We start from the raw sequence: 26221 nt of genomic DNA on the forward strand, positions 1-26221 counted from the left end.
ACAACCTTCCTACAAACAGAAGAAAACAACCTGTTTCTGACACATTCAGCTGCTCTGACTTCTTCTGCAGGCAGACACTATTGTAGAAATATTCCCAACCTCAATTCTGTCCCATGGACATACATGGCTAAAAATGAACAGGGAGAAGAAAACTTCTCTCTGCTGACCAACCAACCAACCAACCAAACCACCACCAACAACAAAATCTTCACTTCAGTTGACAACTGGGACGTTTTATTGGTGGCTGAACTGGACGCCTCTTGGCAATTTCTAACATACCTCTAAATGAGTCTTAAGGGAAAAAGAAATAATAACGGAAATGAGCTACCATTTAAAGTTCTGGCTTCTTGGCAACTTCCACTGTAGAGATGTTTAACATTAAGTCAAATATTACACGAGACCCCTGACAGACATGTATCCTTGAATGTTAAAAAACACGTGAACAGAGAAAATGTTACCACCACTACATTACATGCCCTGCTTGAAAGTTGGTAAAAGATCATTATAGTGAGTAATTTGATAGGTGCAAAACCCCTCATCCTTAATTACAATGTAGTTTAAAATTACAGTGTTAGTTATAACTATATCTGACTCCATTAACAAATTTCTGCTAGAGAAAAAGAGTTGGCAGCAGGCTCTGAGCACATCACAAAGAGATGAGAACTTTACATTGGTTCTGTTTAAAAACCTGGACAAACACGCTTGTCTGGCTCATTAGTTTTATCTGTATCATGGAGGTATTTTGATTATTAATGTTGGTAGGAATGTTTTCAAGGCTACAGAAGTGTTATGCTGTGACTTGCCTAATGTTATCCTAGATATCCTAGAACCTGCCTAATACATTACAGCTAGCTGCTTACCTAGTGCTGAAGTGCTATGGCATATATTTAATTAACATCATCTTCAAAATCCTCTCTCACTGCAGTCACTTTTCTAACCACATGATTAAGAGATTCCCAGCAAAATTATTAACTGTTACAACATGGCCATATATAACACCACACAATGAACAAAAGCCTTTTTTGGGGGGAGCGGGGAATGCAAGCTATTCCAACATCACAATTGCAGCAACCAAACACTTCAGCAAAAAGCTTATGCAAAGTTTGCTATGCAAATCATAGATCAGAAAACCAGAAGGAACTAAGTCCCTCTAAAGTTTCAATTCAGAAAGCATTTTAAAATTAAAATGGTTTTCTTTTTTTCAACTGGTTTAAACTTTGAACTATTTATTTTCTCTACTCTTTTTTAATTCAGCACAAGGTTTCTGCAGACCTTCAAAAGAAATTTTCAGCACGTCTAATATCCATAAAAGCTGATGAACTGTTCTGGTTAAGACAGAATCATAGAATGGTTTGCGTTGGAAGGGACCTTAAAGATCATCTACTTCCAACCCCCTTGCCATAGGCAGGAATGCCACCCACTAGATCAGTTTGCTCAGGGTCTCATCCAACCTGGCCTTGAACACTTCCAGGGATGGGGCATCAGAGCAATACCTGAATTTCAAAAAAGAAACAAACTAAAAAAAACCCAACAAAACCCCCCAACAAATAGAACAGAAAACAAAATAATACTGCTCAAGGCACTTATTCTCAATCCCTGAAGACTATATGTTCTATTTGCCACCAATAAATTCTATAGAAACAGGGTAAGAGCCTTTTTTTTCACTTATACGTGATGCTTTCCTCCCACACCCAATAATCAGTATTTTTAATATCTACGCTAGGATATTGTCTTTGCTTTGCTTTGGTTGGTTTGTGCTCTTGTTATTAAAAATTCATGCTTCAGTGCTGGAAATGGTGACTATATTCTATTTGCAAAATTAACTCCAATCAGAGCTGACAGAAGCAAAACAGGCCATCTCACCACCTTGAGAAAGGCTTTTTTTATTCTTCCATTAGTCCCCTTCACATTTGAAAAGTAACAAGACATCTATAATACAGTAACAAATGTTCCAATTTATTCACCCAACCTAAACACGTAGACTTCAGTGGCTGCCTCTGCTAATCTTTGTCAGAAAATGCCATGCTATTCCTTTCCCATTTGTCTGTCTGCTAATTAGGCTAGAACAACAATCTACTGTGGGACTCATCAGCTTTATGTACATGCATGTGCGTGTATCTGCACGTATAGACTCAGTCTCATCACAAGCAACTTCAGAAATCTCTATATTTGTGGGGAGAAAATCAGATAAACTGTAAAAATGGGAAAGCTTTTAGCTCTTCTCCAAAGAACAAAATGGTAGACACTTTTTTTTTAAAGAGTGTGTTAAAAGCACTTCAACTCCTTTAAAGGCAACTCCTTTACAAGCTATTTGAGTACAGCAGTATTTCAGCAGTCCTGATAAACTAAAAAGATTTTCAGAAAAGCATGGGATTTTTTTGGTTGTTGTAATACAGTGAATTACCTGGCAAAGTTTCAGTGTAAGGCAAAAGGGGGAAGAGGGGACCAGACTATGGGGCTGAGAGAAAACTTCATTATTCTATATCGAGCCTATGAAAATTGGTACCACTGCCATGCTTTTTAATAAGCTTTCCACAACTATGACATCTTGCACAAGGGTTCAGTATTAGCCACTCTTCACACCACAAGAAAAATGATGCAATGAAACCAACTGTGAGAGGTTTAAATCAACAACACTGTGTAAAATCCTATTCCTGCTCTTCAACTTCCTCAGAAAACAGTAATATTTAAGGAGTTAAACAAACTTTGGCAATACCTAGAAATAAATCAAAATTCTTTTTCTATATTCTCCTTGGATACCTTAACAAAGCCAGTTGCAACATGAACAGCACTATGCATCCCAGTTAGGCCTTCATTTATCTTTCAGTCTGAGAGGAAGGCAGCACTGCTTCTCACTGTGTGATAGTGGAGGGCTGCAAAAGGCTGGTGATGTACTCTCTAACTCGACACTGCACATGCAACGCACATCAGGGTTACCAATTTAAACCAAGGACTGTCTGCAGTGGGAGTATGCAACCAACAAAACAGAAACAGGAAAGGTTTCTTTGAAAGAATGTTTTGAGTGGCCACATTCAGACAGGACTTGATTTAATTGAAAGGTAAGTAGGCATAAGGAAAACTAACACTTGTGACAAAGAAAGGAAATACCAGAGCACTTACGTAACTCATAAATTACATCATATCTGTCTGCACGTTACAGTGAAAAGGCTATTGTCTACTGTTTCTTCCATTATCTGAGTAGCAGACTTCTAACAGTTACTTTGCCTGAACCAGGAAAAACACCTACAAATCAGAGTTTTGACACATTCATACAGCCACCAAAATGAGATCCCACAAACGGAATATTAGTTAAACTGCACAGCTGATAAGATCATTAGCACAAAGCAGCCGACTAAGACAAAAGTAATGCTTCTTCCAGAAAAAGCTGTTGCAACACAGAAATCATAGTTACCCTATTTTAGCTTAGAATGGAGTTTCTGTGAGTTTGTACACACCCGGTACTATACTTGAGAGCACAAAGCTTTGTAAAGTTACTACTGTCAGAGGATCGGATAGCTAGCTCTTAAGAAGACTTACTCAAAAAAGCATTAGTATAACTGCACTGGTAATAACCAGAATCAAAGATCAGCACAATCATCTGGCTATCACTGTACCAAGCAGAGAATCTGCCCTTATACAGAGGTTTCATCCAAAGGCCTCAAAGCACTTGAACAACTAAGTCTTACCCTGCACCGCCACCCAGCCTGAGGTCTGTGTATATATATACACATATATATTTTTATGTAGATGTAGAAAGATTTAAAGAAAGAGAAGAGAAAATTGGAAATGTTAAGTGCTAAATCTGAATATTAGCTTATGGATATCATAGTCCAAGCTTCTACTCTTTATTAACAAAAAAAAAAAAAAAAAGAACATTCCTTTGCACAGAATTCTTAATAACATTGCAAGCCATAGGAAAAAGGACAGGCCAAGAAAAAGTCTGTCAGAAATCCCTACCACCAAAAAAGGGTAGGTTTTGGATTGTGGTTTTTCCTCATAAAGCATGATTTTTAAGTTCACATGCACCTATTCTCTGCTGGAGATATCCAACTCCACCGGCTCAGAGTAAGAAATCACTGACTTCAGAAGTGACATCCATTTCACCACCTACTTTCGCTTAAGCAGAGTTTTGGCAGTAACACTTTCAAATACATACAGACACTGATCAAAAATTCATTACAACTCAACAAGATAGGTAGCATCTAAAAAAAAAACCAAACCAAATACCAAAACAACTGAAGAGAAATGCAGCAGTTTTTCTACAATCCCTACAAAAGAAGTCAACTTCTGTTGACTTCTAACTGCAGACATTTCCCACTCACTGAGACCTTGAACATATTAAGTTTCTCTGCACTGCTGCCTTCCTTTACACAAAGAGAAAGAAATACTTTACACCCCATGAGCCCTCTCTGAGGCTTCTAACTGTAAAATGCTTTGAAATTTAAGCATTATTTATTATGTTCCAAGTATGATGGAGCCACAGAAAATTCAATTCTGAGCTGACACAGTCAAGAAAAAAACAAAACACCAAAGCAAAACAAACAAATACAAACATCTGCAAATTAGAGTTTGCAAATCTAGGGAGCACTGCAATTTCACTGTTGCTACATTGATGCAGTAAAATAGAGCTTGACCACCCAACGTTTGAAGAGGCTGTCAAGCTACAGCAGCTTAACAAGTTATCACTGGGTCTTGGTAACTTTATGTATGTAGCTATCACATACTGAATGCAAGATAACAAAGTTTACACATAAGCCTTTCCAGTGCAGACTCGGGGTGTGGTTCTTTTGCAGCATAAAACCAGCTTCAATGCAGAGACTCAACAGTGTTGAAACGGGAGTGTCCCTTTTTCCTTTATACACACACACACAAAACCCCCCAAACCCTAACCACAAACAAAATAAATTCTACCTAGACAGTGCTTCAGAGTCCTGGAAAGTAGTCATCAATTTGAAACACGCACCAACAAAGCTTGAAAAGAAAGTTTCATTCACTAGCCCTGAAAAACCACTGACAACAGAACTAGAAGATGATATGGCAGACCTTCAAGAATGCTCCTCACGCCCTCCAGGTCTCTTCCTTACAGTATGTTTCTAATGGCTGTTATCCAATGGAATTAGAAATAAGGCCATTTCCATATGAGGCAATTTCATTTGCTCGCTACACAACGTACTCCCCATTTAGAAGGATAAAAGTTGCTATGAATAGAAAGTAATGCAATCTTTTGATATAAATCAAATAAAATCAACATAATACATTAAAAAAGGCAAGGGGAAAACAGACTCGAAACAAACAACATCTACACATGAATGAAAGGGGAAAAAACCATTCATGAAATTTTCATGAAATGGAGTAGAAACAGAAAAGGTAGCCTCTAGATTCCCTGGACTCTTCAGGTACCCATTCCTGGACAGTTTTTACTTACAAACTTACAGTTTCAACAATTCCACATAAGCAAAAGAACACCTTTGGGCGTGCAATAGGGAGAGAGGGAGTGAAGAAAGAGTCCTCCAGCTTCTAGTAACATCTCCCCATGGCAGTCAGACACCAGGCACAGGACAGAAGACATCTAAGAAGTAAAAGTATCTTGCAACCGAAAGATCACGTTTTTCCACAGCTTTTCCACAAAGCTAGCAAGGGGGAGAGACAGGTATCGAGTCAGCTGTCAAGACTCTAGTAAATAAGGTAAAATACAGTTTTCTTTTTGTTTATTTATCTTGTGACAAACAGATTAGGACTTAAATGCTGCTTCCCAATACAGCTGCAAATCAATGCCAGAATATAATCAGAGTTTATTTACTGATATGGAAGCTTTCTCTTCCAGCACCCCCCAAGTGCTAGAAGACTCCAGACAGTTATTTTAGATTATTCACACAAGACCAGCAGAAGCTTTCTCAGGTACTTGAAAGAGCTGATTCTACAGCTGATTCTACAGACATTGATAACAAATGTCTCCCTAACCCTTCCCTTTTGCAAAGAGGCTATTCATCTCTAATTAGCAGCTGATCTACTTAATCAGAAGGTCTGGATTAGTCCATACTGTTCCTCTTTATAAATCAGGAAAACATGTTTAGCAAAGAGACCTTCTCCGGTGGTTAGTTCGCATGAGATAAATACTTCATAATGAAAGTATTTGTCTGCCTGTTTGTCTTGCTTGGAGGCTTAGTTGCTGTAATAAGGTAATGATTGCTCAGCCAAGGAACCTCAGACAAAACTTTTAAAATGTATGATGTGCACCAAGAAACACACAGGAGATGTGAAGGAAGTGCCTTAACATTTCTTCCTCCTATACTCTTCTATCTCCTGCATAAAAAACCCCAGTATAATTCCTGCAGTATTTGCCAGAGGTTCCAAAACCACTGTTTTCTATTTTGCAATGTGCAGAATGCAAAGGAGAAATAAGACACTGAGAATATTAGCCAACTCTGATCAACTTCCTCAACAACAGGATCAAGGATAGATAGGAGAAGTTAACTCTTCAAACACTGAAGATAGCACATTTTTCTCTAATTATGAAATTGCGTGTGGGTTTTCTGCATGTGGGTTTTCTGGGAAAACAGAATTTCTCCGTTTGAGAAACTACAGCTGCCACACCTCCCTGGCAGAAACTATTCAGCTTCTATCAGCACATGATATTGACTCAACAGCCAAAGCTCTCCCATTTTCAGGCAAATAATTGTTGCCTTCAACTGCAGAAATGCACCTCTAGTGTTCAGTTGTTTGGGGTTTTTTTTTAAATGTTATGTATCTTGAGGTCAATGTGTCATGTCTCAAATGACCACTTACGTTCTGACATACCAGGGACAAGACTACTGCAAAAAGCAGCTGGCTAATTAAACATCTGAACAGAGATATCTGAAAGGAACCAGATTTTTACAAAGTACCTATCACTGGGAGGAGGGGGAGCAGAAAAGGAAAGAAATTCCCCTTGTTACTCCTTTAAAACAACCTCCTATCACTGATTAATTAAAAGAAGGTTCTAAAAATGAGTAACTTTTTTAGTTTGACTCACACTATGCTTAAAGCTAAATAAACAGCAACAGCTCTTATTGCTGGCTTAAAGGACTGCTCACACTGATGTACAGTATGAGTTTAATTTCCATATCTCATGCAGTGTAAACCCTCTTTTCTGTAAGGGTAGATTTGCAGGTGTAAAGAAGCCACCAAGTTAATTGAGCATTCAGGTACCTGTTTCAATGTCAAACTTGCCAGCTATATCAGCAGGCCATTTACAGGTATCATGGGACACACAAACACTAACAGTTCCTGCCCTTAAGCATTTATAGCATACACTAAGTGTATATACACATATATAAATAAACATTTTTTTTAAAACACTCATACCCTAAGTCAATTTAATCCAAGACAATAAAGCTGATCCTCTTTCATTCATGATAATGTAAGGAATTTAAAATATAAAATAACAACTATAAACACTTTAGGGTTACTAAAGGGCTTCAAAAAATATCCAGATAGGATCCTGAATGCATTTCCTGGTCCCAGAGAAACTTACAGGAGCTTTCCTGTGATCTCAGTACAGTCAAGTTTCCACTGCCATCATGAAACAGACAACTCATGTATCTGTGTATTTTACACAACTTATCAAATCATCTCGAGACTATCTCTAGCTTAAGAATAAGAAATTTAAACTTTAAAAGGTCTTTAAAAAATATTATACATGTTTATGTATAAAATATATATAAAACATTTGACAAAAAATAAAACTGAAAGAAGCAAAAGTCACAGAAGAAAAGAGATGCGTTAACAACCAAAACAGTATCATTTAGTCATGTAGGGGACCAATGAGACTTGTCACTGTACCAAAGAATTTTCTATAGTTGTATTCAGCTGCAGTATCTAATACCTCCTGCTTTTCAGAGGGATGCAAATATATCCAAATTTCCTTTATTTCTGCTCTATACTTTCCTCTCTGTCAAATCTTAAAGCAAGTCACTAGCAGGAGTCAATGTAATCTTGGATATTTACCCTTAATATATTGACCAGCTGAATTTTTTTGCACAGTCTTTAGGAAGCAGCCCTGACAGATGCAATCCATTACCACGCATTGCAAGTACAGCATCAGCTCACAAATCTGTCCCCAGCACACAGGCATTTACTTTTTCTGAGTTCAGTAATAATATCAACGTAAGCAGAAGCTAAGGTACCATTACTATATCATTGGTTTTGCAGCCAAATTATTTGTCTTCAGCTATTGCAGAAGATCATTTACGTTTTTATTGCCCTTCCTGGAGATGGTTTTGCTCAGTCTACTTACAATCATAGAATATCTTGAGTTGGAAGGGACCCATAAGGATTATTGAGTCCAACTCCCCGTTCTTTGCAGAACCACCTACAACTAAACTACACGACCAAGAACATTGTCCAGACACCCCCCGACTTAGATCTACACTGAGCAATGCATACCATATTAAAAGAACATACCTCAGTTGGCACTGCCCTTACTTCCAGCCATCACTCTTTTCTGCAAGCTTCAAAATACCAAAAGCATTTCTCTGAAACTATGGTAAACTTGGAGGCCATGGACAGAGAAGGGCTATCTCATATAGATGGACATCAGGCTCTTACTGGTGTTAAAGATCAGAGCCTGGATTTAGCACTAGAAGATAGGAGCAGTCTAGCTATAATGGAAGACTGCTGATGCAGTTTACCACCAAATGCTTCCCCCCTGCCAAACACTTATTAAAATTGCACTTGATGTCACATTGTCACCTACTGCTTGCATGGCATGCAAATACACCCATACCTCAACCACCCATACGCCTTCTTACCAAAAGGTGTCTTGTATTGCTTTCAAGTACAAGAAAGGGAACAGAATCATGACCTTTCTCAGCACGAAAACTGGAAAGACAATAAATCAGGGTAAAATTAAATCTCAAAGAGATTTCAGAGTCACAGAAAGCTTTGGGTTGTTTTGGTGTGGTCTGGTTTTTTTTTTTGTGGAAGCAAGTACAAAAAGATTCCTCTTAATAGAGACTTAAATTTGATTTGAGAGGAATTTAGACACAACAAATGTGTGTAACACTCGGGAATGTTTGATTTATGATAAGTACATCTGCCACAGGTTGTATAGGAAACAGAGAAATCACTCAGCACAGAATGAGCAAATAAAGTAACATCAGGCAATTTCCTTCATATTAGAGAGTAAAATACATCATGCAAAATTAAAAGAAAGACTTTACAGAAATTAATAGCTTCCCCTCTAAACTCCAGAGAAGGTAAAGGACACAGAGCTACTGTTTGCATTACTGTTGTTGGGCAGTGGGCAGCAATACAAGACATCTACCTGCACAAAACAAGTACACATTCCCAAAGAAGAACATATAGTTGATGCCAGTTGCAATCTATCTATCTATATTTAATATCCACTATTAGTGATGGATATCTACTGTAGAGCTAATTAGAACAGAGAGAACACAAGAATGAATCAACACCAAAAGCCAAAAGTACAGAATAAAGAACTAGTCTTTTAACACAGACCCAACAGTTACAGCTCCAGCGTATCAACAGTTATATGTTTAACAAAAACATAAAAATCCAAAGTTTCAGAGTTTCAATACATACAGATGTAACTCTCAGAAAGGCAAATACTGGCACAGCCTGTCCTCAAATTCATGTTTTTTGTTAGTTACATAGGCTCTTTACCATTCAACACCCTTTGTAAAGAGCTACAAAGCTCTCTCGCCTGAACATTACCAACATATGTATTCTTCAGTATCCAAGAGAGCTGAAACCGCCTAAGAGCCTCAGGGCTTTTCTGTACAAGAATTCTTTCAGACAGATATATACAGTAACATTATATAGTTACATTTGTACCAGTAAACTCCCCATGTGGACAGAGACTTTGAGAACAGAATGCTTTTTCTTCCTGCAGACAAACCCTCAGTAGTATTTGTGTAATTCACATAAAAGCCTGAAGTCAAAGAAACTCAAGTGCCCAAGTGACTCTGTACTTTTGCACTTTTGCCCAAGCCAACAGGGAACAAAATGAAGAGGTACTCAACATCCTTGCATCCATAGCTCCCGCTACAACTTTACTACAAAAGGCTCCTGTGGAGAACAGAAAGTCAGTTCTTTGCAACCCAAGAGTTAATTAATAAGATGGGAAAGAGAAGCACATGGATGTTGGTATAAGGCAGACAGGACAACAAAACATGTGGAGCTTGGGAAAGAAATAACCCATAAAACTGAACCAAAAGGCCACATTCTTATGCAAAACCAGATTTCCTGTTCTCGTCCCACTTTTTTGCCCTCTTTGACAGAACACCCTTGGCAGATTGTCTCGCCTGACAATGGAAAGGTGAAAGCACAGTATAAGCAGTTGCTCCTGCTTGTGCAATCCAACAAAATGCCAAAAGCAGGGTGACCTTCACTCCTGCAGCCAGAAACACAAGGTCAGTATGAACGTTTAAAAAGGTTGTCCTGAGCATTCAGCAAGGTTTTTATAAAAACTGTGAAAGGGAAACTTTCCAAAGCTGAAGGAGGAAAGAGAAAGGTCTTTCAGCAGCTGCAAGGACTACCTTATAAGCCTTTCAAATGCAGCAGGATGAGCTAATAAAGCTGGCCCTTAAACCCTGGAGGTTCAGTGTTTAAATTGTGATTCAAATTCACAAATGAAAGGCATCTATTTTATGCTTGCTCTAGTACACAGACAAATAAAGTAACATCAGAAAACTATTACAGTATTTGACTAAACTCAAAAATGCACTGGAGACAGGCAGCAGACTAGGCAGAACATTCTCCAAAACCTTGCCTCCCACTGTCCTACCATCATATCACTGTTCATTGACTGCTTTTGTAAGATGCACTTTTAAAAGAGGCTTCCTGATCAATGACAGAATCAAGCTTTCAAAGTACACCACTGGCTCATTCAACCTGTGGATATGAAATATGCATCTAGTTTTACTTTCAGTTAAAGCATATGCTCTAGCTATTATTCTCTAAACAGCTTTCTACTGGTGATACACAAGCCTCTTCTGGGGAACATGGAACAGCCACCTAGAACATTATTTTCTCTAGCTCAGTTATCTCAACAACTCAGTCACCACTTCTGTATCATTGACCTCTACTGGACAATGAATGGGAGGGAGCAGAAGTTTGTCCACTGTCTGAATGGAAAGATGTCCTACACTAACTTACTTCTAATAAAATTCTTCAGCAATGGGTTCCACATACTACTTCATTCCTAGGGAGAACTGGCAACACTAAACACAGTCAAAAGTCTCTGATTTCTACAAGGGATTATTACTTCAGTTCATAAAAATCACCATTTTTGGTAGCTTGGTGGGAGGTTTGGATGCAAATGACATTTCAGTGTATCAGGCAGCTCCTCTCAGGTCATTTCTTCAAGGTTCAGCTTTGAAGCACTGAGCCCAAAACAAGCCAACACTGTGACTGTAGAAAAGCCAAGCTCTTACCTGCTTTGCATGTTCTGCCATCATCTTCTAGCTGCACACCAGTGGGACAGGCACAGCTGTAGAAGGGGTCTCTTGGAGACAGCAGGCACAGATGGGAGCAACCACCGTTGTTTTCTTCACATGGAGTGTGAACTTCAAGAAACCAAAAAGATTTATTTTCATTTTTCTGGAAGCCCTAAAGCCCTCTTTTCTCCATGAGGAAGAAATAATAGATACCAAATAACTGGCACAAGCTTTAGTGCTAAAACACAGAGGAATCACAACACAAACTGTCTGATTTCCCACACCATTCCCCACCTCCCCACCCCCAGCATCCTACTTCTAGGGGTACCTAAACTGAGATGTAAGCAGTTGGTGGGGTGATCGGTTCTACGAAAGAAAGGAAAACGTAATAATTTGTACAATTCCTACATTACAGTAGTGTTGCATTTTGGAAATATCTTTTTCTTTTGCAAAACTTTTACAGCAAGACATATCCCTGAATCATCAGGAAATCCAGAGGAGCAACATGTAAAGTCGCAATTCTGAATACATGAAAGGAAAAAAAGTAGGGAAGGAGATGTGTACAGGACAGGGATGGACATAACCAAATGTTCCTATCTCTTCACATGGGGAAAAAAATGGCAGCAAGACATGAAACTGTAATCATAAATAATTATGGATAATATTCCCACTTATTAAAAAAAATACTTGCAAGTTGTGCAAGATCTCTACAAAATTACAGTTTGAGTAATCGTCTGGACTACTTTAATATAAAAGAACAAAATTTACAGATCATTTGACTTTGGTTTCTTCCACTGACAGTCACAGAGGAAAAAAAGGGTGAGGAAGGAATCCAAGTCTGATCTCAATGAAGTCAATGGCATCTGAGCTATTTTCAGCATATGCTATTTCCCCATGTGCCATACTTTCTTTGTGACTGACTCAGAAATACTATGACCCAAGCCTGGGACATTCTTGGAGCTAAAAGCAATGACAAGAATTCAGTATAGACAAACTCTTATCTGGAGCTGTGAGATAAACCAGGGTGCTGTGCATACCCAGCAACCACAATGAAAACTTGCTTATGTTCCATCATCAAGATAATCTCCAAACTCCTTTTGCTTACTTTCAAGCCTGTTTCCTCACATCCTATAAACTTCACTGGAATAACAAATGTTATCTTTAAGGAAGCAGAATTTACAGTTGGCATAAATAAAGAAGCCAATACAAATGGCAAGAATGTCTTCCCTAGACAAGAGCTGATTCTTCCCAGAGCTACATCAGAGCTACATTTCTACACCATTGCTTTTAAATCTCATTCAAAAAAAAAACCTATATCAACTGCCACATGGAATCACATGCACACACAAAACACATGCAGCCTTACTTGAATACTCTACATGTGACTTCCTCTGAAGTAGCATCATACAGTATCAAGAAAAAACATACATGTTCCTCTAAAAGCTCAAAACTAAATCCCTTCCATACTAAAACATTCACAAACTATTTGCTACATATTGAAGATTAACACGATCAAGTCTGGACTGCAAAAAATGCACTTATAGGTACAATATGAACATGACATATTTTGTGGTAATTCCACTCATTAAAAAAAAAAAGTCATGGTAAGCACTTTTTTCAATTGTCTTTAAAATAATGGCATTGAAAAGATGCCAGGTGAATCAGTATCATTCTCATTCAAATTTTCCAAACCGTCACTGAAGTACTGCACTGGATTTTGGATTTTGTTAACAACTGGGATGGTGAGTGAGCTTATACCAATTCAGGTTGGAATTTTCAAAGAAAGGTACAGGATTCAAGGATTTACACCTTTAGCAACCAATCCTCTCACAAGTGTGCACAACCTTAAAACTTCACACTAGCCACTTTTCTGATCAACATTTTTCCTGACAGGTAAGTAACAGCCATGCAAAAAGTTTCAGGGAAAAGGAAAACATACAGTATGGCTGCCGGTCTGGACTTAGAACCTGGATGTCCATCGGAGAATACAGGGCAGACAATATTTCTCTTCTTTTCTCTCCCGTCCTTTTGTTACAGGCGTGAATGGAGCGCGTTTGCCAGTCCGTCCAATACAAAGTGTCCCCAGACAACGTCAGAGCAAAGGGATGAGTAAGACTGCCTTCAACAACTTTTTGCCTGTGTGAAAGAAAGAGCAAGGATTAAAAATGGATTGCTTCCACTTGTTACCATGCAGAATGAAAACCTAGCTTTGTAAAACTCATATAGGAGCTGTCGCCTTTTAACAAATTCACTGGACCAAGAGATTCACTCAGTAATAAAAGTGACAACAAACTGAAAAATGTAAAATAAGGCTATATGCTTTCATAGCAATAAAGACACAAAAATACTGGATTTCATAGTATCAAAGTATCTGATTCAGTTCTGCACTGACAGCTGAAGATCCTTAGCTTCAGGAGTTGTGCAAATACCCAAACACAACTGACTTTTCAATGAAACATAAGTCTGAACACTGCCTCTCCAATTAAAGCATTACAGGACAACTTTGTCCAGAACTTCAGTTGCACTGAGTCCTTTCTTGTAGCAGACAAAGGAAGAAATTACCTAAGAGTCTCACTAAATTACCCCTCTTTAACTTAGTCAGCAGCAGAAACAAATATTTTTCAGATTATTTTTCTAATGTAGAGCAAGAGTCACTTATATTTTTTCTAAGGTTAAATATTTATAATTAATACAAATCAGAAACATTTCAAGATGTTTCTTCAATGACGTCAGTCAGCCACACTTCTGAGAATGCGTATATTTTCACATTGGTTATTAGCTGAACTGAGAGCCAAAAAACACATGATGTTTCTACCCTGTTTTCACAGGATCCCCAAGTTTATACCTATTGCAATAAATTCATATAATTTAGATCCAATAGTTTTAGAGACATTTATTAAGTCAGAGAAAAGATACTTGTCAATTCCTTTATCAAAACACTATGTAGTCAGTTTTCAAAAAAATTATGCATTTTACGTATACAAAAAGGCATGCCCACACCTTTCAAACCAGTTGTGCTATGACACAACAAACCAGTCAGTTATTCACCATACAACTTTGAGAAAGCTGAAGTATCAGTGTCATCATGAAGGAAAGTGTCAAACTTATTTTTCTTATACCTGTATTCAGATCTGCATTCAATTTTTTTCAGTTGAAGGGATTTTAGGAAAAACAAAAAACAGCTAACATTTGGCAGGGGAAGTATTCTGTTTTATTTTGAGCAGTATAGATACTTATTTGCCTTTTCCAGGTTGGGGGGGAAATAAAAAAAGTACCCCCAAAATTCTTGACATATATTCAGACACGGACAAGTGCAAAGTAGACTGACACATGCAAACAACTATTAGCATATACATGAACAACGCAGATAATGTGGAAAAAAGAAAACAAAAATATTAATAATCTTTCTCTTCTAGAGAGAAAATTGAAACTCTTCTAGAATTTCTCTTTCAAATTATCACTACTTCACCATAAAACACAATAGAATAAATATAAACACTAATTTCTCCTTCCACTCTCACCTTTGCTGTTTCTTTTTGACTAATAACAGCAGTGGCTGTATTCTAATATCATAACAGCTGTTTTCCACTATGTATTGCCCTATTTCCATCATTCTTAGATATCAAGTCTCCCCTTCTCCTGTAATTACATCCCTTGAAATAGTTCCAGCCAATGTGCTTGCAAACTGAAGCTTGCTAAGATACAAGACACAGATTGCTCCAGTAAAATTAATCCACCACACAGAACAAAAATTTCCTTTTTATTTGAATTCTGAAGTAATTCTGAATTGATTCTGGGACGAGAAGAGTGGAAGCATTTGAAACGCTACAGATTTTTTTATTGACATGTATGAGTGAAACTTATTTTACTCCATGTTTAAGGAACAGAAGCAACTTCCAAAGTTATCATCTAGTCTGAACAATTACACAAGTTACTATATTCAAAAATGCCTAAAAGTTCACATGCAGTTAGACATAAGGAACTTTCAGAGTGCACCCTGTACGGGAATATCCTGACCTCAAGCATGCATTTACATACTCTAGCAGTTGAGTAAAATATGCAGGAGTGAGCCAATTTTTTTTTTAATGCAAAGTATGTTATTTTTTCCTAAAATACAATTGGATTGATGGTTCAACAGAAATCTGCTTCGGAGGTGGTGCACATGCACTGATCTATCACAAAGTAATTTGGACAGACTGATGGAACTAGTGTATTCAAAGGCTTGCTCCCTTTTAGGGGGCCTTTACCTTAAAATGAGCAGAGTAGATTTCAATTGCCAATTACAACTTTAGGGTTTACACATACGTCTAAATAAAGTTTATACAATTTGCATATATGTCTGATAACCGTAGAAGCAGCCTGGAAACCTTACACTCTGCCACTCACCCCCAGATAAGACAAACACATTCATGTTGTTAAATGAAAATCTTTCTTTTTGTCTACAAACCTGCAGCCAGCCTTTGAGTTACCACTGCCTTCTGTAAAGGCCTTTTCCCTTGCCTATACTTCTGACTGTCAGTCAGTACTTGTCACTTACAATGCCACCATTATCTAACTCTTACATACTGCTCTCAAAGGAACCTCAGTGTTTTATAAAGGACCTTTATAAAGGTCAGTATTGCTATTCTTCTTTTATGACTGTGAAAATCAGGCACAGAAGGAATCTCAGTAAAAACAAAAAAAATTTTGAAAAACACCATGCAAATGCAATGGTTTTTTGTGGGAGGCATATTATTTTATTATACAGAACTACATAAAATAAAACTCCTCCAACTTTTTGCCAAGGCAAAATGATTTTATTAACACCGACATTTTAAATGTTACAAAATCATTAAAATGAAAATGTCATTTTATACAATCTGAAGACCAAAACCAGACCACAATGCAGAGATTGCTTTGGCAGGACATTCATGGCATATTACACTCACCTTTCAGGACCAATACAACCTGCCCATTGAACACTGTACAGAACTGAAAACGCAATCTCAAACACGTAAGTCTGCCCTGTCTGAAGTGTCACTTCTCTGTGTCTACAAAAGCCAAAACTCAACAGCACACTTGGACAGGAGCCACCAAACAAAACTTCCACAGCGTGCTTTCCATCAATCTTTACAAAAATCTGCTTCCTAATTGCTTGCTATCTGAAGCAACCTGAATTTGGTTAATTAATAGGCATGGCATAAAGGACATCTTTGGATGGGGCTAAGGATAAGTGTGTCTCAATGTGTATTTCCTGCTGGAAAAAAAGACATTAACAATACTGTAAAATCCCAGTCACTAGTTAAATGTTGTATTGCCTAGGATCAAGGAAAAGCATCTCCAACTGTTTTAAAGACAAATAAAAAATCCTGCTGTACAAGAAGGCGATGAACAGTCTATAGGGAAATACTGATACAAATAGTCTTACTTTTAAAAGCAGTTTTATAGTATGTGAGGTTACTTTTTGCAAGGCTATTAAGAATTGCATTGAAACAGAACACTAAGGTATCGACATTATTCCAGACTACTGAAAAAAAAAACCAATACATGAAATGAGAAATAACTTACACCATATTATTGATTAAAGGAAACTTACCTAAAAGAACCATCCAGATTTGCCCTATGAATGAAACTCAGTTTTGCATCAGCCCAGTAAAGTTTCTGCTCGTCAAGATCTATCGTGAGTCCATTTGGCCAATAAATATCTGAATCAACAATTATTTTTCGCATGCTGCTGTCCATTCCTGCCCGTTCTATCCTGGGTGTTTCACCCCAGTCAGTCCAATACATGTATCTGAAAAAGACATACATGAATTAAGCCACAATACATGCTGGTTAGCTTTAGGAACAGAAGGGATAGCAACTCCTTGCAAAGCTTGTAATGGTATATACGTAGAGGGGCATAAAGACACCAATGTTTGTCCACAAAACTTTAACAAAATCCAGTTCCACAGGGCACAAAAGACGTCCTTCATGAGATCATCTCTCACAAGCTTTGTCTCTATATTGTGTTACTGTTCTCTTAAATGTTGGGCAGTACTTGATTATCATAAGCATTTTTAAGTGAGTATCATCCTGGTGTGGCCAGTTATTACAAGTTAATATCCTAAATCCTAAATCTGTAGCAACTAATTACCCATCCAAGAAGGCAATAACCACAGCTTAACTTCCTTCTGCAAGTCTATAGAGAAAAAAGAGTAAAATCAAGTGCCCTGAAATTTGTTTCTCCAATAAATAAAACACAAATCCATGCAGACTTGGAAAGACTGCACTAAATTTTTGGATGTTTTTTCCCCCTTCCATTCATGTCGCAGTTTCCCTGTCACTCCATCTATGAACAATTTAAGTAGCCTGAACAGACATTAACAGAAAGGACCAGATCAAGGTGTGGCAAATCACACAATATCTGCATGAAAAGCTGAGAGTGTGCAGTTAGGAGAGAAATTGTCTGGTCAGAAGAGGACAGTCAGTTCACAGCTGGTAAATATTACCCAGCATCATAAATCCAGCTTGCAAATTCAACATGTTAGTGATGCAAACACAACACAGCCAACTCCTAGCACAGCTACCTCAGGCCAGTCAGAGAAATTATATTGCTTTTCCAATGCCAATACAGCTATTTGGGGCATGGGTCTGTGTCAGGAAGTGTTTCACCTGACTGAGCCTTCAAACAAAATTAAGTGTCTGTGCACTGGACCCACCACTCCCCAGGCTCCCTGTGCTGTATTAGATCAACAGGACTGTCGCATGGGCGCCACCTGGGTAAATGCACTAAGTTGCGTCTACGCTAAGTCCTCCTGGCACAAGAGCTGCAGGAAAACGTGGTACAGAGGCATTTATCTATTCAGCCTTGCAAAACCTATGCTTAGCCAGATTTTTCACAACCTGGATTATCCCAGACCCTCAGATCCCTGAAGACAGCACTGGCTATGCAACCGCAGTAGGAACCAAAAAGGAAGTAAATGAATGTGCATTGTGAAAACATACATCCACACAAAAAGCTTCATGGTTGTTTTTTTAATGAAAGAGAATGCTGCCCACTTTGGGGATGAAGTGGGGACTATATCTGTAATTGCTGTCATGTTCCTCAGCAGGATGGTCTCCCCTTCACAACAAAAGATCCCCCTGTAAACTACAGTAGCTCCGTAGCTGCTTTACATGCAGCTGGGGCCATCAGTTCAGGCAAGGAGGAACAGGCAGCTGTACAGTTATTCCTAGGACATGTCCCTCACAACTCAACTAAAATGTTCTGATCTCCGTGTACACAGTACACACTGATTCAGGCGTACCTCCAGTTCCACGGCAGTCACAGCATCTACTTAGACCATTCTTAGACCATTCCAACAATATAGATAGACAGACAGATAGATATTGTCACTTGGATCACAACACACACACATCTGAGTGTGCAAGGGTAAAGAAGTTTTCTAGCTGAAATAGTAAAGCTCCCATGCAGATGAGTCCTCTGGTTTCTGAGCTCAGTTTAACATGGCTGAGGTAGAATCGTGTCCCCAGGTAACTTCCCCAAAATTTCTCAGCTCCAGCAGTCAGGACAGACTGACTGCTCCAGAAGAAGCAGCAGCAGTAGCTGAGCTGCCCCACTTCACAGGACAACCTATGAATGTAAATTGCCACTCATTTTGGTTTTCCTTACCAAGTCAGGTTGTAATTTGTGGCAACTCAAACTGTGTGGGGAAGCAGCTATTGACAAACAACGGAAGACAGAGAAAAGCAGACATAAAAAAACCTGTCTACGCAACCAACTGGTGAATCAGAACATGAAACTGATGTGGCCAAATACTCATTTTTAATCAGGTCAAATCAGTCCTCCGATCCAGCTCATCTACACTAGCTTGTACCATTTGCATTCAACTCTATGGGAATAAAAACAGACAAAAGATGGACTGTTAAATTAGGAAAAACCCGGCTATTAAAGGTGGCTTTGTGCCATATCATATGGCTATGACAATCTCACACTTACTCATACATACTTATTGAAATGTATAAATGCAGACTAAAAACGAGCTTAGAACAAAATAAAAAAAATCTCATGACAGTTATTTAAAAGTAAAAACAAAGGAGACAAAACTAGCTAAGGTCTATTAAACCTTTAAGGTAGTTGAAATAAAAAGGAGGAAAAAAACATCCCCAAAACTATCATTGAGAAAAATTCCTCTCCTCAAGCCTTCCATTAAAATTGCAGCCTGTCCTGAAGCTCAGTGCATTCAGATGAAGAAAAGGAAAAAAAAAAAGTCTGTAAGCCAAAGGGTCCTTGTGGCTTTTCTATGATACTAAAGGAGCTCCAGCTCAAGAACCTCCTCCTAAAAAATATTCTGTTGCATAATTTCATAGGTGATGTGTATTTACCTGTGGCCACACAGAGACTACTGTACAAAAGTAGTACTTTCAAATCCAAACACAAATTTGTCACAGGAAAATTACGTCTCTACGTTTCATTTCATTAAAGAGATACAAAGTTCAATGCCTGTGTCATTCAGAGGTTTAAAACTACACAGTATTAGCAAAGTTACTGCACCACAAAGGAAGGTTAGCAGGATCAATATGCATTTAGTGACATGCAGAACAACCTGAATGCAGGCAGCCTTCTTTCAAAGCACTTTTCTCTCAAGTTGGACATTTTTAAAGCAATATACCCTGTCATCGCCTTGCCCCGACTGCAGGGTGTCCCTGAAGTAGTGTAAAGCTGATCTTCCTGATGAACTTTTCAGAGTATATTGAGTCTGCAGTAATCAAGAACCTAAAGAGGTAACAGTTTCCCTCCCTCTGTGTGCTACACAGAATCTCCATGGTCCATCACAGGAAAGCAAGCCAAGCCATGGAATGGCAAATACAATTTTTGTCCCCATTTAACCTCCTCCCCTTTTCAAAGAGGCTTCTGTCCTTTCATCAGGCAGCAGGTGCTGAATTGCCATGAATTATAGGAAATTGGTTCAGGTTTGGGGATCGCTTAACAGATCAAGACCCTGAACTGGGAGTTTGGGTATCACTGTAAGAAGAGATCAGCTGATCATCTGTTCCTGCAGCAGGAGTGGGTGTCTCTGGTCTCCCTAAGCCTATTTAAAACCATGCCACTGCCAAATGGAGCAGTTCCTTCCATGGTTCCTACCCCTGGTGCTGACATTAGCATCTTACAAGGAAACAAAAAGAAAAAATCCAAAACCTTTCAGCTTAGAAAATGATCAGTCTGACCACCACTGGTGCTAAAACAGAAGGAGCAAATAAAGGGAGCAACCACTCAGCTGAAGCCACCTATGAAACTTCCTTGGAGAAAGAGGCAATTCTCATCAAGTTCCCCTAGATAAGTCACTCACCTTGGACTCTACAATTACGTAGGGCAGTTCCCTTCATCCCTCTTCTCCCACTGTAACATCTAGGCTGTTTTGACATTTTTTGGTCAATATAAGGTACAACACAACACTGGACATCAGACCTCAACAGGCCATAAAATATCACGTTTTAACTGCACGCCTGTGAGGGATTTCCAAGACTGCACAAAGTGTCAAGCTTCCCTTTTTTTGGCCCTTCTCTATTTTGAGTGACCAACCTAGTTCCAACCAAATTAAGAACAGTGTCCCAGCTGAGACACCATACACTGAGAGTCAGCTGAAGACAGAAATTTTTTTGCAAAACTTACAAATCCTAGCGAAAAAAAATCCATGGTTATTACGGAAAGAATGACACAAGCTTAGCTAAAGCAGCACTGCAAACTTAACTAGAACAGTAACAACAGAAAATTTTGGGGGTGAGGGGGAGCTTTCTTAATGTGATTAGTTACCAAGAGAAAGAGAAAGGCTACCTATCCTTGAAACAACCCACGGATCTGATTAAGAAAATTATATCTTCTGTCAAAACTACTGAAATCTTCTTGCACTAGCTGGGTTCATCACAGAAAGAGCCATACAGGAAAAACGCGGAGAAATTAAGGATTTTAGTAATGTCCAGTGGTAACCATTATGTCTTGCATTTTCCAAATGTTCTGTCCCCAGTACACAGGATCAATTCTTACACAAAGAGCAGATACTTTTGATAGGAGCTTTATGGACAGGGGAGAACATGACAAAAAGCTCCAAGTGGTTTCTCAGAGAAAGCAATCAGTCTGCATGCCAGAACAGTTTATATGTGAGGAACTTATTTAATTCAAGCAGATTTAAATTAACCTTAATTCAGGAGCCTGGAGTGGTAACTGGCATATTATTTCTTTAGAGGGGAAAAAAAGAAGGCTTTTTAAAATTTATTTTTTTAAAGAACACTCGAGAGTCCACATCTCATTCACCTCAACGAGAAACAAGCACTTTCAAACAGTGTAGACATCATCAATGTTTCTGGGACAGATGATGGTTTAGGACTGGGGTTTTGGTTTTTCAAATATAACCTATTTTGCTGGTGTCCAGTACATTACCAATCCCTATCATTTTCATTTCACCATTTTTATAAAATGGGTATTTAGCCTAGATAATGTTTCAGGAAATTAAGTAGACTATGCAAAGAATCTCAGTCCGGTACTACCTGTGCTATTATGCCTTCCAGTTTCAGAAGCCAGTTGAAAAGATGCACATTGAATAATAATGAAGAGTGTAAGGTAAGTATTTGGGTAGGGTTTTTGTTTGGTTGATTTTGTTGTTGGTGGTGGTGTTTTTAAATGTAAATTACAGAGTTTTAAATACCCCTGGGCCAGGGCATACCATAACAATTGTAAGAAGTTTAAAATACCAAACCCAGTTTGTACACATTAGATTGATCACATTTCAGGACTGAGATCTGGCATCTGAAGAGTTTTGTATCCTGATTGGATTGCAACAGGTCAGTAAAACTCTAACAGCACTGAAGCTATAAAAGAGAAAGAAAACATGAATTCCTTAAGAGTGAATGAAAACAAAATTAAAAAAGGCATTGTGGGCAAAATTCACTATTAAGCAGCTATCATAAATCAATACTCTTAAAAAACCCCAATGAAACACCACTACAGAAGCACTGAACAAAAAGCAGACCCTGGACAAATTCACAGGCTACTATATTCAGTTCTGCAGAGATGTTTAAGTGTCTTGCCGCCTTTATTGTTTTTTAATCTTAACTCCAGAGGAAGTTAAAAGGAAGGAGGGGCAGGGGAAAGAAGAGACTAACATGTAATAATAATTTCACAGCAATTGCACCAATTCTGTCGCTAAACTGAATTGCACTTTCCTACACTAAAGGAACCAGATGGAACAAAGTAGAGCAAAAGCCAAAGCTTCAAAGATATGATACTTCCTTCTGAACACACAACCACTAACAGTCCATCCAGTCCATCATCCAGTAGCCAGAAGTACCAGACCAATGGAGTTCATAAAATTCAGTTACTGCTCTATTAGTAAGCACAGTAGCTGCAAGTTTCACTACCAAGCTTTCTAGTCAGAACCTAATTAAACAAACGCTGTTCAACTGCAGTCAACAAGTCACTAGGTTTTGGCTTATAAATTACTACACTGAACCAGGGCTTAAATGGTGCTTCAGTCTTTTCACAAGAATGGGACTGAAAGTCACCTTGCAAAAACAAACAGATTTTGAAGTTGGCAAACTGCACCCCAGTGGGTTTTTTTTGGGGGGGGGATTGGTTTTTTAGGGGTTTTTTTTGTGTGGGTTTTTTTTCCCCATTTGGTTTGTTTTGTTTGCTTTCCCCTGCTTATCTCATTTTAAAATTCCAGGTGCAGGAGCAAAACCAGGATGAAAACCGTATTTCCCCTCAGTTTTAAAGCTGCAGGTCATTTCTTATTTCCTGGTGCTTCTCTTGTCCTCATTTTTGCAAAGATTACAAATCACGGCTGTGCCCTCAAAGAGCAGCTGATCAGCCATCTGAGCTGGAAGGTATCACAGACATAATAAAAAGCAGCACTGCCCAGACACTTTTTCCATCTCCTGAAATGCAGTACAGTTGCCAAACCTTACATAACCTGCTTATACAAAAGAGGCCAGTTGTACAGATGATATAAATCAGTACAAACTTCTCCAATTTCAACAATGTTCTCGAACTTATACAAGCCCATGGCACAAAACAGGAGTTTACAGGAAATTGCTATGAAGTTTAGATTCCTGCACATTTAAAACTAACTTCCCCCATCCCACCTTTAAAATTACAAAAACTTCACTGTGAAATTAAATAGCCCCAATGGTTTACAGAAGTGAAAAGAATGGCTATCTTGCACAGCATTAAGCTGCAAATTACTTACTCAAACTACCTTTTTTTTTTTTTTTTTCCCAAGCACTGAATTTTGAGACCTGGATGTTCTTGACAAAAAACATTACATCAAATCCAAAAGTATGCCACAGCAGATAACCTTTACAACTAATCACACTGCATTTAAAGATGTGTACTTAAAGCAAAGCAAACAAAACCCTCAAGAACCACACTTCTCCACTACAGTTTTCCTACAATGTCTTTTACTCTGATTTATTCTTTTAAAATATATACATTACACATATATAGTACAGTATACATATATATACTATTTGGCAACTGAGAACAAAGAGGAAAGACATAATTGCCTGTCGGCTAATGGATGCTCAAATATTATTGAAGTGCTCACAAGGAAAGAGCACATCTTTCCCTGCTCACCCATATGGGAAGGTGTAAGACACCCTAGTGATTTCTCAAAGTTAGACAAGCACACGTTCCATACAGTTTCAATAGACAGGTTACATGACAGTACGAAGCTGAAAAAATCCATGGAGGGAAGGATTCAAGGTTTCCAAAACCATTAAGTTGGAAAAGGAGGGCAGCAGTAAGGAGATGATAAGTAAGGATTTCCCAGGGAAAAAGAAAGAAGAAGTTGCACATGTTTTTCATGTTATTAACTTTCCCCTCTAAAAGAATGTCCAGCACATTCGTATGCAAGAACTACAGAAAACAGAAAACCAACTTATCCAGTCAGGTTCTGAATGTCTATAAGGTTGGAGACTCTATAACCTCTCAGGTCACCTGTTCCTGTGATGTATCACTCTCTCAGCAGAGAAATATTTTTTTTCACTTATGCAGAATTTTCTCTACTTCAGTTTGTCCCTATTGCCTCTAGTCCTTTCACAGGGTACCACTGAGAAGAGTCTAGCTCCATCACCTTTATTCCTTCACATCATATATTTATACACATTGATGAGATCCCCCGAACCTTCTGTTTTCCAGGGTAAACAATCACAACTCAACCAGCCCTGCCTTCTGTGGTGGATGATCCCGCCCCTTAATGACTTTTGTGGCCCTTTATTAGGCTCGCACCAGCATGTTCATGTCTCTCTTGTGCTGAGGAACACAGAACTGGACATAGGACTACAAGGATTGTTTCACCACCACTGAGCAGAAGGGGAGGTTCGCCTCCCTTAATCTGCTGGCAACGCTCCGTCTAATGAAGCCCAGGATGCTGTTGGCTTTCTTTACAGCAAGGGCATATTGCTGGCTCATATTCAGTTCACTGACCCTGGGTGCCCTTCTTCTTTCACAAGATGTGATTTAGTTTAGAAAAGGGAAAAATAGTTCAAATCTCACTACATTCAAACTATTTTAAGACACACTGCAGACACTCAAAATTCAGAGTATCCTCATATCAAAAAGTGCAGAATGAACTGCTTGTGAGCTAGACTTAACCAAGTCTACCTGAAGTTAAACCTAGATTTCTTCCTCTCTCTATAAGGAACATTGAATTAAAACATTTCAGGACAGTCCAAGAAATTACATCTACACCTTGTACTGACTTAACAGAAGATGGGGTCCAGCAAACATACTGGACAACAGTAATCCAACTGTTCAAGTCAGATGTTGGCTCTCTTATCCACAGATCTCTGACTTTAAACATTTAGCTCAAGCCAATGCATTTTATGCTTTAGTGTGTTGATGCAGTCTAACTCAATGTTCAGGGAAAAGTACACTCCAGCTACAGACAGGAATTTGTCAAGGCATGCAATCTAAGCACATTCATTTGCATGCCTGTATTTTTAAACACAATAACAAACAAACCCACATGTAAGTACACCTTCAGCAGGTTACGTGGAAAAATTCTTACTTTAGCTTATATTATTGCTTATATTAGTGCTTATATTATAGGCTGTCACCATCAAGGACACCTATCTGAAAATTAAAGTAAATAACACTTCCCACAAGAACTTCAAGTTTTTTATGCACGAGACCATTTGCAGCTATTTGGATACACAACATATCAAAAGCTTTCCAACTCCCAGAAATTTCAGCCACACCAAGATACTGGATATGACTCCTAACCAATATCACAGTTGAGTACTTTTCTTCCATTTTAAGAAAACAACTTCTGTTCATACATTCAACATCATTACAGAGTTTTAAGTAACAAACCAAAAGCTTCAAAATAATTTTCTACTTGCAATTAACTACTAGAGGCACACAGGATATAAACTAATCTCTAGCTTTCAAGGCAGCAATAATCATGTTTCACTCAAAACCAGGGTATCTTATGCATTTTAACCAAGTAACCATGAGTTAAAGGAAGAAGTTCTAAAAAGCATAGTCTTTACTCATGCCATGTTTCATGCTTTTTCTCTATTATCTGCAACATTCACAAGTTTTTATGTAGTATTCCCCCTCCTCTCAACTATTCCAAAGAAGATCAGATGATATGCTGTTTAAAATATTTCATCGTTCACACTCAATTGAATCAAAATATTCAAAGCCTTAGTCTACTGCAGCTCACGAAGATCAGGCTTCAGTACACAGAGATTCCAATAAGTTCAACACAGCAAGCCAATATGCTTAACCTTCCATCTACTGTTGTGTGGGACCAAGGTCCCAG

At 38.4% G+C, this 26221-nt stretch overlaps 1 protein-coding gene across 1 annotated transcript in view; it reads right to left on the reverse strand.

Annotated features, from left to right (window-relative positions):
* Positions 1-26221, reverse strand: part of LRP5 (LDL receptor related protein 5) — a 137435-nt gene that overhangs the window by 76990 nt on the left and 34224 nt on the right. Inside the window, exons 3-5 of the mRNA XM_027642140.1 lie at positions 17014-17211; positions 13378-13574; positions 11436-11567 (exon numbers count right to left, since the gene is read on the reverse strand). Coding sequence (XP_027497941.1) covers positions 11436-11567; positions 13378-13574; positions 17014-17211 — 527 coding nt within the window. The remainder of the gene's footprint in view (positions 1-11435; positions 11568-13377; positions 13575-17013; positions 17212-26221) is intronic.

This window comes from Corapipo altera, unplaced genomic scaffold, assembly GCF_003945725.1.
Source record: "Corapipo altera isolate COAL_440 unplaced genomic scaffold, ASM394572v1 23b, whole genome shotgun sequence".
Classification (NCBI taxonomy): domain Eukaryota; kingdom Metazoa; phylum Chordata; class Aves; order Passeriformes; family Pipridae; genus Corapipo; species Corapipo altera.